Source organism: Periplaneta americana, chromosome 17 (assembly GCF_040183065.1).
Source record: "Periplaneta americana isolate PAMFEO1 chromosome 17, P.americana_PAMFEO1_priV1, whole genome shotgun sequence".
Classification (NCBI taxonomy): Eukaryota; Metazoa; Arthropoda; class Insecta; order Blattodea; family Blattidae; genus Periplaneta; species Periplaneta americana.
Genome location: NC_091133.1, coordinates 12,094,814 through 12,112,891, shown reverse-complemented (window position 1 = coordinate 12,112,891; position 18,078 = coordinate 12,094,814). Strand labels below are relative to the sequence as shown.

Here is an 18,078-nt window from a genome sequence, read left to right as displayed (position 1 = left end):
GTGTATGGAATGCAAAAGATGGGCTCATGAACTATGCACACCACACCCAAAATGCCCTGTCTATATTTGCTGTAACTGTGAATCAGACATATCAGAAACTGAATAGGAAAGCCATTGTGTGTAAAGTGCATTGTGATTTTTAAGTAATTAATCTGTTACACACATGAATAAAATCTAAAGAGTATTGTTAACTTCTTTTTAGCATTTAAAATTCCTGTGACAACCAACCCATGAAAGGGGCAGGTTGTCACATATGTAAGAAGATATTAAAATTTAAAAAATGAAGTTTTGTGGAGTAAAAGTATCAAACAAAATTTATAATTATGTGTACAAGATATTTATTTATCAGATTTCATGAAGAAAATTACGTCGTCAGTTTTGTGAAAAGATGTAAAAATTAAGAACAACAAAGTGTGACAACATGCCCCGGTCTCCCTTATATTTAGCAAGACTATGAGCCAGACACATATTCTGATGTTATCTGTAGTTGAGCCATGAAACGTGTAACTTGTGAGAGACTGCTGGATTTTGACATCTCTCTTTAGTACAGGAAGGAAGGATCCAAAATGGCAGATACTAATGTGTATGTCATGTGGCCTCACAATTATCTCGTTACAGCTACAGACCAGTGCGACAACTCGTTTGATTTGTAAACGCGGTTTCAAAACTATTACATTTTATTTAAGTTAAAAACTAACGATAAACTTTAAGTAAACCATATTGAAGAACTGTGAAGTGAGCTGGGATCAATATTGGAATTTCGATGCAACAGAAAACATATAGCATGCACTTTCATTAATTCTCTTCCTATCATAGATACATATTCTGATCAAAAATGAAACATTGAGACATACACAAATGTAGGCATCCCTCATAACTCAAATGCATCAGAAGTAGACTACTGTTGTGGTATCGATTTATAAAAATTGATAGATTTTTTACACTATTTAAGGTCCACTGCTGTGGAGTAACGGTTAGCTCAACTGACCATGAAACTAGTGGGCCAGGATTTCAATCCTGGTTGGGACAAGTTACCTAGTTCAGGATTTTCCCGGCGTTTTCCCTCAATTCATTAAGAGCAAATGCTGGGTAACTTTGGGCACTGGACTCTGGACTCATCTCACTAACAATATCATCTTCATCTCATTTGGACACTGGATAATCATGGCTGTTGATAAAGCGTCGTAAAATAACCAACTAAAAGAAATATATTTGAATTAACTTCAGTGGAATTGTATACTTCCAAATATTTTTCGGCATTGATTACTAATTACAAAGTATAATGGTTACAGGTAATTTCGTTCAATTTAAAAAGTTCATAGACAGAAAAGTCCAGTCAAAAATGCCCAAGTAAAAATCGTCCAAGAAACTTAGTAGAAGCAGTAAATGTCCAGAAAGCAAAATGGTCCAAAATGTAACACGTCTAGTATACTAAAACGTCCACTATGCAATATGTCCGATATACAAAAAAAGTCCAATATGGAGGACAGTCCAATATGCGATACTATATGTAAATATGTGGCGTTTTATTGAGGCCGTGTCTCAAAGCTACATTTTCAGCTGAAGTGAACTAGATTGTTGACTAAATAGCCGGATGTGACGTCAGAAGTTATGATCCAAAGCTACATAGTGCATAGCAATCAAGTCCGTAGTAGCTAGTAAACGAAAATGCTTGCTTGATTGCTGACTTCTTCACTAAACAAACATGGATACCTCATCAGCAATTGGGGTTATGAATTCTGAAAATGCTTTGGAAGCGAAATAATGTAAATATAATGCAGAATAACACATTAACTTCGAACACTGACATTGTTAGTACCTTCTGTACAATGTTTTAAACATTATTGTAATATATTAAGTCCTTATCTTTTTCCACATAATTCATAATGAAACTGCATTAGGACACTGCCTTCTTAATTTAGTGCTGCACCGTGATGTCATGGTTTTTAGAAAAATAATCTATGAAGAAGGCCATGTTTCAAGCATACATGTTCTAAAGCTCCCTAGTGTGTAGTTTCCAAGTCACCTAGTTGCTAGCCACTAGTGTGTAGCATGGACTTGAGCTTTGAGACACGGCCTGACTATCTGAACAGGGTCGAACAGAAACCATGGTCTTGCAATTACTTGTAGATCACGCTATTATAAAAACTGCCTCTTCGTAAAATGCATATAGAGAACCATCAAAGAATCGCCGTTCTAGTAAAAAACTACCAGCAATAGGCCTATAAAGCTGAAAATGACTGACCTTGTTATTTATGAGCAATTTCGTATCATCTCATATTATACAGTAACTCTGGTGAGCCTAAAAATTTTGACAAAAACTAACTTTAGTTATTTTATAAGGTTTCTGTTATAATCATTATACTACCGAATAAAGTTGTGTTACAGAGGTCATTGTGTGTGTAATAGTGTTCTTATATTATATGGGCTATTCCATCTCAAATCGACCGAAATATAGAGAAAATTGACCTTGCAATTTTTAAATATAATGAAACTTTTTCTGTCCGTAGACAACCATGATACAATGCTTTGTGCAAAGTTTGAGGCATCGGAACTTCATAGTGTTTAAATTAAAAATATTTTAATTTATCATATTTTCATAAAATTAGCAACATTAAACTGTTGTGGCTTCGAAACCCTTTCACCCAATGATCAAAATCTTGGTTTATTTTGATGCTGAAAAGTTAAAGTTTAAATTGACATGTAAACAGTTTTTATTACTTTTTATGGAAATGGAGAAATTTAGATTTTTTTTAATTAAGACACCTTTGCCCACGAAAAAATATTTTTTAGATTCCGCATTGAAAGTACAAATAAACACGTATTTTTTACTGGTGCAACGTTAATAAGAAAGTATTGAAAAATCAAATAAAGGAAATAAATAGTTCGCGCGTGAGCTAACTAGCTGACTGTGAGGCGGGAGTTAGCCTAGGGAAGCAAGGCCAGGAGACATAAACACGTGATGTTTCGTCTAGTAGCGCATAGCTGGGCTAGCTTTATCACATGTTTTCATAAAGACAGGAGTAAAATGACGTCCAGCGCTTGCTTATCTTCATTTCTCGGCCAGTCCGTGCTGTGTTGCACCTTTCAAGTCTAGGCGTGTGAAAATAATTTATTTAATACCCCCGAAACTTATTGCCGTGACACTAAGCAAACAATGCAGAATCCGTCTTAATAACGCAAGGTTTTTTCTCAATACTTTTTTACATTTTTACAAATGGGCAAAAAGCCTAAAAGTAAGTAAAATCAGATTATCTGTCGCTCTGTATATAATAAAAATAAGGATTACTTCTTATCATAACCTACCAAATGTCAGCTTAAAAATGAGCTCTCGTTCAATGTTCTGCAGTAAATGATTCCAGACTTCTGAGCGCTGAAAGAGGCTTGTTTTTCTAAAATACGCTAAATTTGTCGCTCAACAATACGAAAACCGTTTGACTTTCGATAGTATAATTTTGAAAATGCACTCTCCTTAGCACCTTGTATAAATAGGGAAAAAATTAGAGTATAAAAAAATGCGAGGTTTTTTACTGATCGATTTCATATGGAATAGCCCATATTAAGATCGACCTTTTTCGTACCTTGCACATTACACAATCACATGGACATTTCCGTTAATTGAACTTTTTGGTCAATGGTTTTAATTACAGTATAGATATTTTTATGTTGGACATCGTGTAACAGACCTTTTCAGTACATTGGACATTTTCGTACCCTGGATATTAAAAACATATTTTCTCTATGTTGGACTTTCTGTATTAAACATTATCTCTGTTCACCAATATAATATATTTTTGTTGTATGTAGTTATGTTTTACGTGATTTATTCTGCTTCAGTCTTTATTACTTGAATTAAGAGCACATTTTTCTTCACAGCATTGGAGTGTCACCTTCCTGCAACAGAATAAAAGAAGAAGTTGAGTGCCTGGAGACAGGTGAGAATGCTTTCAAATGTAATGTTTGTGGAACTTGGTTTCACGACTCAGCATTGCTCAAAAGACATGCTGATCTACACACGCGCACGAGTCCATTCATTTGCAGTGTTTGTGGAAAGAATTGTTTGCATTTGGATCATCTAAAAGAACACGAATGCGTACACACAGGGGATAAGTTATTAAGTTCTGATTTGTGTGTCAAGAAATTTACCATGTGGAACGAACTGGAAAGACATTCACGTGCACATATCACTGAGAACCAATTTGATTGTGATATATGCGGAAAGAAATTTTCTAAATCTCGTTCTCTAAAAAAGCACGCACTTGTACACACAGGGAAGAAGGCATTCAGTTGTGAAATCTGTGGAAAAAAATTTTTGCAATCTAGTAATCTAAAAAGGCATTCCCTCGTACACACAGGAGAGAAACCATTCAGTTGTGATATATGTGGAAAGAAATTTTCGGAATCTGGTAGTCTGAAGAAGCATACACTCGTACACACACGGGAGAAGCCATTCATTTGTGGTATCTGTGGAAATAAATTTTCAGAATCTGGTAGTTTAAAAAAGCACGCACTCATACACACAGGGGAGAAACGATTCAATTGTGATATATGTGGAAAGAAGTTTTCTGAATCTGGTAATTTAAAAAAGCATGCTCTCGTTCACACAGGTGAGAAGCCATTCAGTTGTGATATATGTGCAAAGAAATTTTCGGAATCTGGTAGTTTAAAAAAGCATGCTGTCGTACACACACGGGAGAAGCCATTCGTTTGTGATATCTGTGGAAATAAATTTTCTGAATCTAGTAATTTAAAGAAGCATGCACTTGTGCACACAGGGGAGAAGCCATTCACTTGTGATATATGTGGAAAGAAATTTTCCGAATCTGGTAACTTAAAAAAGCATGCACTCGTACACACAGGTGAGAAGCCATTCAGTTGTGATATATGTGGGAAGAAAGTTTTGCATTCTGGTAGTCTAAAAAAACATGCACGCGTACACACAGGGGAGAAGCCATTCTTTTGTGATATATGTGGAAAACAATTTTCGGAATCTGGTAATTTAAAAAAGCATCTACTCTTGCACGAAGGTAAGAATGCATTCCGTTGTAATATATGTGGAAAGAAATTTTCAGGGTCTGATTGTTTAAAAAAGCATGCACTCGTACATAAAGACTGAACCCTTTCAGTTGTGAAAAAAAAAATTTGGATTCCAGTACTCCAAAAAGACATGCTCTCGTGCACACAGGGCGAAGACACTCTGTTTTGATATGTGTGGAAAGAAATTTTCAAAATTTGGTGGTTTATAAAAGAATGCACTGGTGTATAGACGGGAGAAGGCATTTAGTTGAGATATATGTGGAAAATTTTTTCGTAATTTGGTGATGTAGAAAAAGCATGCAATGTACATACGGGGGAGATAGCATTCAGTTGTGATATGTTTGGGAACAAATTTGTCGGAATTTAATACTCTAAGACAGGCGAGATGACAGAGATTTTTAATATATTATGTGGAATGAAATTTTCGTTCTCTGGTAATCTAAACAGGCTTGAACTCGTACACACAGGGAAGAAGACATTCAGCTGTGATGTGTGCGGGAAAAAATGTTCGGAATGTGATAATCTAAAAAAAAAAAAAAAAGCACGCTTTTGTTTATGCAGGGGAGAAGTCGTTCAGTTGTGATATAGGGTAAATGTTGGTAACATCGTGATAATATGTTTTGAAGCGTATCACGGAATTACCAAGCAGGATAGAAGCGCGTTTGGAAAGTCAATGAGATGGGCAGGTAGTGGCCCTTTAGAGATTATAATGTTGCCGCAAAAGATCGGACGTTTGAGTGTATAGACTTCAAGAAGCAATGAAAATTGTAGCAAAACCATGAGAGTAAAAGAGAAAATTAGTTTCTACCGTTGTATTACTAGTACTTCTTTAAGATGCAGTATAGGAACATACTTTCGTGATTTTATACAACTGTAAGATCGTCTGGATGTTTTGGAGTATACGCGTTGCATGTAGTGTGGTAAATATGGCCGAGGGAGGCTTACGAATTATGCCTTTTTTTCCTTACAGTTACGTTCCGTCTTCTGCTAGCAACAGTGATATCGAGGTTAACAAAAGACGAACGCACAATGTTCTCAACGTACAAAATGCTGCGAAAAGAGATGCTGAATGATAATTTAACTGTATACAAGTCAGCAAAGGAGTGGTGTATTCTGTAGTTCACTGAAAAATTGTATTAGTTGTACGGTTAGAAATATTGATGTAGGAAATGGCGGGCCAATGAATTTTTCTATATTCGGTTGTCAGTTCGTGCTACAAAAATTAATAGAACTGAAGTTATTGAAGCACGTCATTCAAATGCAACAATTAGGTTCGAACTGAATATGGCAATTAAAGTGTCTTTCATTTAACCTTTCTCTGCTCTCGCCCTTTTAAATCACACAAGCGGTCGCAAGGTGGCTATCTGCCGCTCGTCACGGTTTTTTTTTTTTTTTACGGATTCCTCTCTGCATTAGTCTCTTAAATGATGCCAGGTTGGATTAGAAAGGAATACTCGTCTGTTACTGGTTAACGTGGCATGTCTTATCGCCACATCAACACAAAAATTGCGCAGTTTATTTGTTGCCGAATATCAGCTACGTTTACTGCTCGTATGACATATTTTCTGACCATGTTAACTAAACATAACTTAATCTCAAGCATAATGCATTTTAAGATAATTACATTCTTCATTTAGTTAAATGAAAAAAAATTAACAAAAGGATATCATTCTAGTAGATCGTTGCTGAGTTTACTTCATATCATTACCTTCTTCTGTATCTTCCAATCAATTATTGTATTTAATATTGCAGTGGTATTTGCAACCGCATTTTCCACAATCGTTGCATTCCAATTGTGTTCTCTGGTTTTTCTTCTATCCAAAAATGTGACAAATAGCTCTCTGGCGAGTTCGTCCCCTAGGGCCAGGAAGGATTTTCATTACGTTTTTAGATTTAGATTTCTTAGAGACAAGTTTATTTGTCCAAGGGGAGGGGGAAGGAACTGGCTACCCAATCCCATTATCTCTTGGCCTAATAATGTCTTCTTGATACCACTTGTGAGGTTCAGATCTGTTTTCGGACAGTTAACTAAACAACAACAATGTCTCACCCCATTTTTCCAATGAAGAATTTCAGACCGTCGAAATCATCAATGTACTCGATGTCGTCTTCTTCACCAGAATCCAAGTCAATTTCATAGTCACTGCTATGATCATCCTCTGCAATGTGCTGAGGCTCAAAGTCGATATCATCTGGATTGTCAATTGGTTCTTCTTGTTCGTTATTCTTATCCAATTCTTCAAGGATTTCCCAAATGTCATCGGAATTGAGGAATCTCGCACTAGAGAAAGGAATGGATAACTGATCACTAGTGTTTTGTGTTATAAAAAGTGTCGAATCTTCATAGAACAAATTAATTAATAAATTTAAAGGTAATCAATGCAAAAATAACAACAAATTTTCCACATATACCGTAAACAACAAAATAAACAACAGCATGAACTATACCATGCTCATAAGCACAGTGGTAGAGCTAATGCAAAAGTTATGGAAGTAATACCTAGCCGTAGCTTGTAAATAGGTGAAACGTACATAATTATTTACTAAATCCATGCGAAATACGAGCTGAGAGTAGTGAAATGTTTACTTACATTTTCCCTTAGAAGATCGACAAATATTCACGTTTCCACTCGCAAGGCCGCAGATAATCATCCACTCTTGTCACTTTGAACTTCACAACTACCTGAGCCCGAACAACGCTGGATAAATGTTGGAATCGTCTGTCATCTATTGGACTATGTGTAACTAGAGAATACTATCGTTTCCCGATGCTCCAACCTCCCTCAGTGAAGATTTAAGCGTCTTTTTTTAAAAAACACAGCCGCCCACATGAGCGAATAAAGGTTAAGTTATTAGCATGGAACGGATTTATATGGACTAAAAATATATGAAATATGTAAATATATATGTAGTTATTTTTACCAAAATATGGAATTAAATATGGATTTTTACCAAAATATGGAATTAAATATGGACTTAAAATTATAAAAAAATGACTATGTACGTTAAATATTGGTACATTTTAATCAAACTAAACAAAAAATATAATGGACGTACCTTATCTTCCAATGTAGTTTCAACAAAACACAATTTTTATTGTCTGTTACCATAACAATAGGTTACAAACATTTCTTTCAAGTGCTGAAAAGTGAATCTTCTTCTATTGTCTCTGAGGATAGATTTATACTGACTAAAAGAGCGTTCGACGTCACAAGAAGTAACTGGTACATAATTCAATTTCACAATGTCTGCTGGGGATAAGTCCAAGTTAATCTTCACTGTTGATTCACCACTCATCACAGCAACAACCTTTTGTAGTTCTTCATATCCAGGGTTTTTTGAAAGTACAGTGTCCACCTTAGCTCTTACTGCATCTGCAACTTTACCTCTACCACGATTCAGTTGTTCCACAGTACTATTTATAATTTTAAAACTTTCAGATAGTGAAAGGTGCCTATTTTGGAGACTTTTGAGCGTTTTTATGATGCATGAAAATGTATGCTGAATGTGAGCTAAGTCATTCTTCACACTTATGTCACAGGTAACTGTTTTCGCAGTATCAATTGAGACTGCATCTTCAGAGTCCAATGCAAGGAGAACATTGTTAATAGAGTCTATATGTTCGGCATAATATTCAACTTCTTCTAGCCATGTACCCCATCTAGTTAAAATTGGCTTTGGTGGCAATGGAATTTCAGGGTACATTTCTTTCAACACGTTAACTCTACTGGGAGCTTTGAGAAATACTTTTTTCACTGATGAAATCAACAAATCTACTTTAGGGAAATTGTCTCTGACCACTTCTGCCACACGATGAAATGCATGCGCCACACAAGTAAAATGAGTCAATTTAGGATATACAACAGATAATGCTTGTCCAGCTTTGACCATATAAGGGGCAGCATCGCTAATAAAGAATAACACATTATCGTACATAATACCCTTTGGCCACAGGATACCCATAGCTTCGTTGAACAGTTTAACTATAGTTTTGTTATTGCACTTTTCTAGAACATCACAATGTAAAAGAATTCGTTCAGAATATTGTTCACTTAACAAACCGATAACTACATTACCAACAAGTCTACCTTCTTTGTCGGGAGTCTCATCAATGGAAACCCAAATTGAACTATCTTTAATTTCATCTCTTATCTTCTGTATTGTCTCATCGTAGATGGATGGAGCATACGTCTTCCTAAGTGTTGACTCATCCGGGATTGTATGTTGAGTATATTTTTCAAGGAATTCCCTGAAGACCTTATTCTTTAGTTTGTAGAGAGGAATATCAGCAGAGATGAGAGAACGGCACAGGTCGATGTTAAACTCAGATCTTACATTCGATGTTGTTGGTTGTGTTAAAAACAATTGTCTCTGCTTGGAATTTAGTTGTTTGTTGGCCTGATGTTTACTAGTTGTAATGTGTTGTTGCACCAGGAACTTTTGTGTAGATGATACTGCACACTGATACAAATTACAAAATAATATTTTATTGTCAGTTGATAAACCATCTTCTTTAAATTCTGAAATGTAACTTGTTAGTTTTGATTTTAAATTGACTGAATGACGTACTTTTGGCATATTTACCGTCTTTATAGTATGATTTACAAAACTGAACCTATGTGTACTCTGACTGGCATTTAACTGTTGAGCTGCACAACTGAAGTCTGTTAAAAATTTTAAATTAAATTAATACAGTTTTGTAACTTACTTTCCCATTGTTGATAGGACTGCTAATTTTCAAATAACTCTGATGTTAAAGGGATTACTGAACATGTGTTTAAATCTCTATTGTTGAAATGTATTTTTAAAAGTTAATGGAATTTTGTTTTGTTTTATTGTTAAACCTAATATAATATGGACTGTTTTATATGAAATATGGAAAATATATGGAAATTAACGAAAATATGTACTAAACTCTAAAATATGGAAAAATATGGAAAATAAAAGTAGGATTTTTCAACCCTACACATTGTGAAACATAAAGATAATGCAAAATATAAATTATATTAGCTTTATAAGTAAATATGTATTTACATATAAATCCTTTCCCTGGTTATCAGAATTCACCTCAAAAAAGGCTCCATTTAATGAAAAGAGAGAAAGAGCAGGACCGTTTTGGTAGTGATCATTGACACAAAGATATTGCTTGTTGAGAACACCAGAATAGTTGGCAGGAAGTCTAGCTGTTGCATCTAATAAAGAAAACGTTGAGGACTTCTATGATTAAATGGAAGCTACAGTAGCCAAGCTGCAGCTGCATCACAAGCCAGAAGTAATTTTTAATTGTGACAAAAGTGGAATCACTTTTGTGGTGAAGTCTTTTAATATCGTCAAGGAAACAAGAAAGAAAATAATTTACAGCAAGACTTTCATTGAGAAGGGAGTGACGCAAACTGTATTAGGTTGTGGAACCGCAGTTACGTATATGATAATTTTTAAAGGCCAGAGACTGGTAGATGTGTTGGACAAACAGGATCACTAATCAGAGTATCAAGGAATGGCGGGATAAGTTGACAACTTTTCGTAGAATGGATGGATCACTTCATAATGAATACTTTACAAGCAACATGTGGAAATAGACGTCATTGATTTTGCTCTTAAAACGACATCCCCCAGTCATTGCAGCCACATTCCTCAACCACTGGATCTCAGTGTTTATAAATCGGTAACAATCCTGCTGGTGGTCCAACTAGATTCGACTTTGGTGGGTTTTCTGTGCCATGTGCAATTGCATTTAGTGCAAAAAAGATTAAGAATAGGTTCAAGAAAGTTGGAATTTATCCCGTGAATCGCAATGGAATACAACCTGAAGCAATTGCACCTTTCCTTTCTAGAACTGGAGATGCAGATTTCAGTCATATTCGAACAGTAACAGCTCCATCAGACAACGCCAATGAGATTGTAGGGAACAAACATCGTGTGCTTGCCTAATGCACTGATGGCAATGTTGAAAAGCGCCACAGAAATATAGACACAGAGGTCATGGTTTTACTCCATTACCAGAGAAAAGACTTCGTGGAAGACCAAAGAAGACAGAACCACATAACGCAGCTCCTGCAACGGACAAGAATTGCAATCCGTCTATGTTCAATACTGACGGGAATGAAGCAATTTCAACATTGTGTTATGACACTTATTCAAGTGATGTAGCATTCTTAACGGAGCATAGTGGGTACAGTGTAAATTTTGCACAAAATGGTATAATGAACCATGTGCTGATGTTGATTATTCAACCCAGTTCATGTACACAGAATGTGACACATTCATGGAATTCTCAGATGATGTCAGTGATAGTGCTTAAAATGTTCAATTGGTTGGGACCCTTTAGTGTTTCTGATTCTAAAGTTGGCAATCATACTTGAAAGAGGCTTTATATTACATACTGTGTTGAATAGAAGTTATGTTTCAAAATTTGATAAAATTTAATTTGAATTTGCATCTCTGCAGTGTAATTTAGAAGTGTTATAACGACTATTACACATTTATTACGTCACACTATTTTTGACCAATAAAACGGTACAGAACGACGTGTTTCAACCAATCATGGCTGCTTATCTTACAATTTGTATCACCTCTGTAGCATTTGTTTGTTTTTGTCATCTCACTAGCATTTATTTCTTTGTTTGCTAAATTTGTACTTTCAGTAATTGTATCTTTTAAAATTATTCATGTTTATTTAGTCATCCTTAATTAAAAATTATCTATTATCTATCTTGTTTATATTATTTAGGTTATGTTATAGCTTCTGCTGTTTGAGATTATGGATAGTCACGTTTCGGAGATTGTTTAATATATAGGTCTATTGATATTGAAGTGAAATGCAACTGTTTTCATAAAATGAAACTGAATCTACAAAGCCTTCTCGACTAGTAATCTCCATACTTTTAAAAGAAGATTGTATACTTGGCACAACTGCTAACAAGAACACAGCTCATCATAACATACTACTGTCATTTAGCGGAATATTTGTAATGATGACATGGTGCAAAAATACATTTTCAAGACAGTTTACTATCTTAATAAGTCAATTAATATTTGATTGTATTAGAGTAATTTATTTTTCTAATCTTTATATACTTTCTTCTAATCATGTAATAGTCAATTAAATCCCATTCCAGTTTTGATTTTCTCTAGATAAGTCAAAGCCTCCAGTGACATTACTCTAGATATTACCAAACATCTATGATGATAATATATTATATTTTATTACCAGCTATCTCGTTTAATCAATTTACGTTTTTTCTTGAAAATAGTATAATTTGTTTTGCATTTGTTCTATAATGTATATGCAAGAAACACCACGAACGTGCCAAGTCAGTTATGTTAGTATTTCGTGGGATTTCTCAGTCTTTTCAGCAGGTACGACAAGCCGTATCTTCGCAGGAGGGTGCGGAGCGTGAATATGCGGCTTGAGCGGGCTCTGATGAGACCTGGGGCATCACACATTGGTTTGATAGATGTAAGCCCTATAAGAAGGTATGAATATACGTCACATGGCCTGCATCTGAATGGTAGAGGCAAGGAGCACCTTTCGGTTCTTATTGCTAATAGCATCAGAGGCAGCCATGTTAAAAAGCAGAGTTGTAATATTCCTGTGTTAGTTAATGCTAGGGCTTCTCCTTTTTTAGGTTAAACCTCCCACCGGTAAGGTGTTTGAAACAAGTTCAACTAAATTGTAAATGCTCTGATGTTTCTAGTAATGAACACAGTAACTTCACTATTTTCCATCAAAATATTAGGGGATTAAAACAAAAAACTGATGAATTGATCACTTCTTTAGCAACTCAAAAGCATAAACCTCAGATATTATGTATAACTGAACATCACATGAAGCAACAGGAAATACTACAACTGTCTTTACATGGATATGTATTAGGTTCCCATTTCTGTAGACATGTCTTCCAAAAAGGGGGTGCCTGTATTTTTATCAGAGAGGATCTATTATTTAGTAAAATTGATATATCTGATTTTTGCCTTGAACAAGATATTGAAATCTGTGGAATACAAATTGGTTATGAGATATCAAATTTAATTATCTTATGTGTTTATAGGGCGCCAATGGGAGATTATAAGAAATTTACAACTAACTTAGATTCATTATTGAAAAGACTTTATAAACCACATACCGAATTTGTAATCTGTGGTGACATAAACATAGATTATCTATCAGAAAGCTCACGTAAAAGAAAATTAAACTCACTTCTTGAAACTTATAATCTTAGTCACACAGTAAGTTTTCCAACCAGAACACAAGCTGGAAGTAGTACTGCCATTGATAATATATTTATAGATAAAAGTAGATTGAATTCCTATTCAACAGTACCATTAGTCAATGGCCTGTCTGATCACGATGCACAAATTCTAAGTGTTTTCAATATGAGTGAAAAATTCCAAAGTGTTAATCTAAAAATAAAAAAAAGGATTATAAATGCTGAATCTCTTCATCATTTAAATACATGTCTACAAAATGAATCTTGGGAAAATGTATATAGTACCGATACCATTGATATTAATACTAAATTTAATGCATTTTTCACTACATTTACGAATTATTTCAATGAATGTTTTCCAGTCAAGGTGGTGAAAAAATGTAAAAGTAAAAACACGTGGATAACTCAGGGAATTAAAATATCATGTACTAGAAAAAGGAATCTATATTTAATGAGTAGGAATAGTGATGATCCTCATGTTCTTAATTACTACAAGAATTACTGTAAAACTTTGACAAAAGTTATAAAAGATGCAAAGAAAATGTATCTGAATGAAAAAATACAAAATTCAGATAATAAGATTAAAACTATTTGGGATATTATTAAAGATGAAACTAATCGATATTCAAAGAGTGAAAATATTACTTGCATTAAAATCAATGATAGTAAAATAGATAACCCAAAATCAATTGCAAATCATTTTAACGACTTCTATATAAATATTATTCAGAACTTAAACATTCAAGATTGTGCAGAAGATGCTGCACTTGGTTACCTAACTGATGCATTTAACACTGAGTTTTTAGGTCTCAAATTTATTCCCACTACCGCAGCAGAAATCATGCATGTGATAAAACAACTAAAAACAAAATATTCCTCTGGATATGATGAAATTCCAAGTAAGGTTCTGAAAGCTTGTTCTGAAATATTATCCCCTCCGTTAAGCTATCTATGCAATTTGTCAATGCAATGTGGTATTTTTCCAGAAAGACTCAAATATTCAATAGTAAAACCAATATACAAAAAGGGAGATAAATGTACTATTGCTAATTACAGACCCATATCATTATTAACAACATTTTCAAAAGTGTTTGAGAAAGTTATGTATAATAGATTATATCATTATCTGGAGTCCAACAATATATTAGTTTTAGAACAGTTTGGATTTAGAAAACAAAAATCGACAGAGAATGCTGCTTTTAGTTTGGTGGATGAAATACTAAATTCATTAAATTCGAAACTACATGTAGGTGGGATTTTTTGTGACTTGGCTAAAGCATTTGATTGTGTAGACCATAGTATATTAGTAAAAAAATTGAAGTTTTATGGCATTAAAGATGAGATGTTGGGTTGGTTTACATCGTACTTATCAAATAGAAAACAAAAAGTAGAAATAAATGTACCAAATAGTCATAAAGTTACTTATTCAGAATTTAGAAATATTAAACATGGTGTTCCGCAGGGGTCAATTTTAGGTCCATTGTTGTTTCTAGTTTATATTAATGATTTAGCCTTGACCATAAACAATTCATCCCATGTAATTTTATTTGCAGATGATACAAGTGTAATTATTTCAAGCAAACAATACGATCATTTTATAAACACTTCTAATACAGTGCTGAATCTAATGAATGAATGGTTCCATGCAAATAAACTAGCACTTAATGTTGATAAAACCAGTGCAGTCAAATTTAGTACACACAATAGTGCTCAGGTTTCCTACAGTATTCGATTAAATGGAACTCATCTCAAAGAATCTATAAGCACAAAGTTTCTTGGTTTAGAATTGGATAATCACTTGAACTGGAAAACGCATATAGAATGTATTACTCGTAAATTGAGCTCTGCCTGTTATGCATTAAGATCCTTATCTACTATTAGTGATATAAACTTACTCAAAATGTCATACTTTGCATATTTTCACTCTGTAATGAAATATGGCTTAATATTCTGGGGTAACTCGTCTGAAGCTAAACACGTTTTTGTTTTACAAAAGAAAGCTATAAGAATAATGGCCGGTGTGCATAAAAGGACCTCATGTAAAAATATTTTCCGAAACTTAGAAATCTTGACTTTACCTTGTGAATACATTCTTTCCGTAATGATGCTGTATATTAAGAACCAAGATAAATTCAGTACTAATCAAGACATTCATCATTTTAATACAAGACATAAATCAGATCTTCATCTACCCTCTGTTAGTCTAAGCTGTTTTAAAAAAGGAGTTCGCTATTCATGTATAACAGTCTTCAATGCACTGCCTAATTATCTTAAAGATTTGAAGAACAACGAGAAAAGGTTCAGAAAAGAATTAACCAAATTTCTACATACTCATACCTTCTACACAATTGATGAATTGTTTATGCTTGTGAATTGAATTATTCTACTTAAATGACATGTACAATTTTATATAGCTCAACTAAAATATGTTTTTATATTGACTTAATCTGTTTACTATGTATTGTATTTTTTGTTTAGCATAACTGATGAATTGTATGTACTGTAAATTGAATAGTATACTGTATAGGTCAACTGATGAATTGTTTAAGCTTATAAATTGAATTAATCTACTTCATATGAATTGTATAGCTTAACGAAAATAAGTTTGTAAATTGAACTAATTTGATTGTATATGTTTGTATAGTTTGGCTGATGAATTGTATATGTTCTTAAATGATTACTAGTCAGTGTAGCTCTACTGATGAATTGTATACAGACCTACTGTAAATTGAATGGTAATATGTATAGCTCAACTGATGAATTGTTTATGATTATAAATTGAATTAATCTACTTGATATTAATTGCACAAATTTGTATAGCTTAATGAAAGTATGCTACTTTGTATTGTATATATTTGTATAGATTTGGCCGATGAATTGTATATGCTTTAAATTGAATAGTAATCTATATAGCTCTACTGATAAATTGTTTGTTTGTAATTTGAAGAAGTTTGCATGATATGTATTATCAATTTCTGTATATCACAACTGGTTGAATTGTTTATGCCTTAAATTTAATTAAATTGTTTTGTATTATAATATAGCTCAACTTATGAATGATCGTTTGCGTTTGTAAATTTAATAATCTGATTGGCTATGTATTGTATACTTTTAGTAGAGCCATCGATGTTGGTCAGTCGACAGACTCGCTGGGCTGCTGATCCGGAGCTGCGTTCGGGCTTGGGTTGGACCCCCCTTTGGACTTTGGTTTCTTCGGAGGTTTTCCCCAGCCGTGGGACTGAAGCCGGATGGTCTATGGCGAGTCCTTGACATCAACCCCTTTGATTTGATTACCTGGTTGGGTTTTCCGAGGTTTCCCCCACCGAAAAGGCAAATGCCGGGTAATATTTTGGCGAATCCTCGGACCTCATCTCATCTCACTACATCTCGCCAAAATGTAAAAAAATGTAAAAAAAAATGTAAAAAAATGTAAAAAAATTGTACAAAATTGTAAAAATTGTAGAAAATTACTAAATTGTAAAACTATAAAAATTTGTAAAAATTGTAATTGTAATATTGTAAAATGTTGACATGTTCCACATCTTAAAGCTTCATTGCTCATGTAAGATCTATGGAATAAAATAAATGAATGAATGAATGAATGAAAAAACTGCGTTTTATTTCAAGTTATCACGATATTACCAACCTTTACCCTATGCAGAAACAGATTTTCAGGATTAGGTAATCTAAAAAATGTGCACTTTTACACACAAGTGAGAAATTCAGTTGCTATGATAGTGGGATGCATTTTTCGTTTTCATGAGATAGAAAAAACATATGCAGGTGAGAATCAGTAAGTCTGAGATGTTTCTGGTAAATATTCCTTATTTCGCGAGATCTGAAAGACATGTAGAGAGAGACACACACACACACACACACACACACACACACACATAGGCCAGAAGTCTTTCAAATGCGATTTCTGTGAGAATGTACGCGTATTCCAATCCCTTCAAAGCCATGCACTCTTAAGCCTGGCACACAATCAGCTTTTCGATCATTTTGCTTGTAAATTCTTGAGTTGTAATGCAAAAAAGAACCCGATTGAGACCCCAGACATTCAATTTATGAGATCGCCTTATGCGCAGTTATAAAGAATTAACATAACTTATATACAGAAATTATCACTACTGCATTTGTTTTCTTATGATAAAGATAGGGAAGAAAATAATTAGAAAAAATGTGGAAACAGCGATTGTTGAAAGCAACAGAGCTTGTCACATTAAGATGGTGACGTCATTTATTGAAAGGCAAGAAACTGGAATGAGTGAAACAGTAACAACTTATGAATATCTTACTGCTGATCAGGGAAATATGTTACCTACTACTCTCTTTCCAGCTAAAGATTGAAGTAAATGTAAATAAATGCACGTGGCATAATGGTTCCTGATTGGCTATTGAACGCACAACGCCTCCAAGTTCATGCTTGTCATCTTCTTCCTCACATTAAAATAGTTTCTTCTAACATAATAAAATGTATAATATAACATGGAATACGGGTAAATTAAATGTGTTTGTAAGAACATTTTCTTACGATTTAAACAATATGTTTATATTAGTATTTAAATTAATTGCCTGATAAATCAATGTAACGTGTATTATGTCAACGCGCATGCTAATAGACATTAAGCGGAACTCCCAAGGTGGCCTCCAACTTCACAGAGCACACATTGAGCTCTATAATGTTGAGATCACTGAGAGCACATCAACACAACTGGGAACACAGTGCTAGTTTCAATGTTGCCAATCTCAAAAAAATGTCTGTAGAATTAAAGAAATTCTCCGCTCTTCAAAGAGTAAAATTTAATGACGAATCTACAGAAAAAGAAAA

General features: G+C 34.0%; 1 protein-coding gene across 2 annotated transcripts in view; it reads left to right on the top strand.

The window, feature by feature from the left end:
• LOC138692669 (zinc finger protein 235-like) overlaps positions 1-18,078 on the top strand; it is a 67,516-nt gene that overhangs the window by 40,317 nt on the left and 9,121 nt on the right. The window contains exon 5 of one of the 2 annotated variants that reach the window (XM_069815788.1): positions 3,877-3,935. In XM_069815788.1, coding sequence (XP_069671889.1) covers positions 3,877-3,935 — 59 coding nt within the window. Of the gene's footprint in view, positions 1-3,876; positions 7,899-18,078 lie in introns of those variants that run through there. The other variant, XM_069815787.1, reaches the window with a different exon arrangement.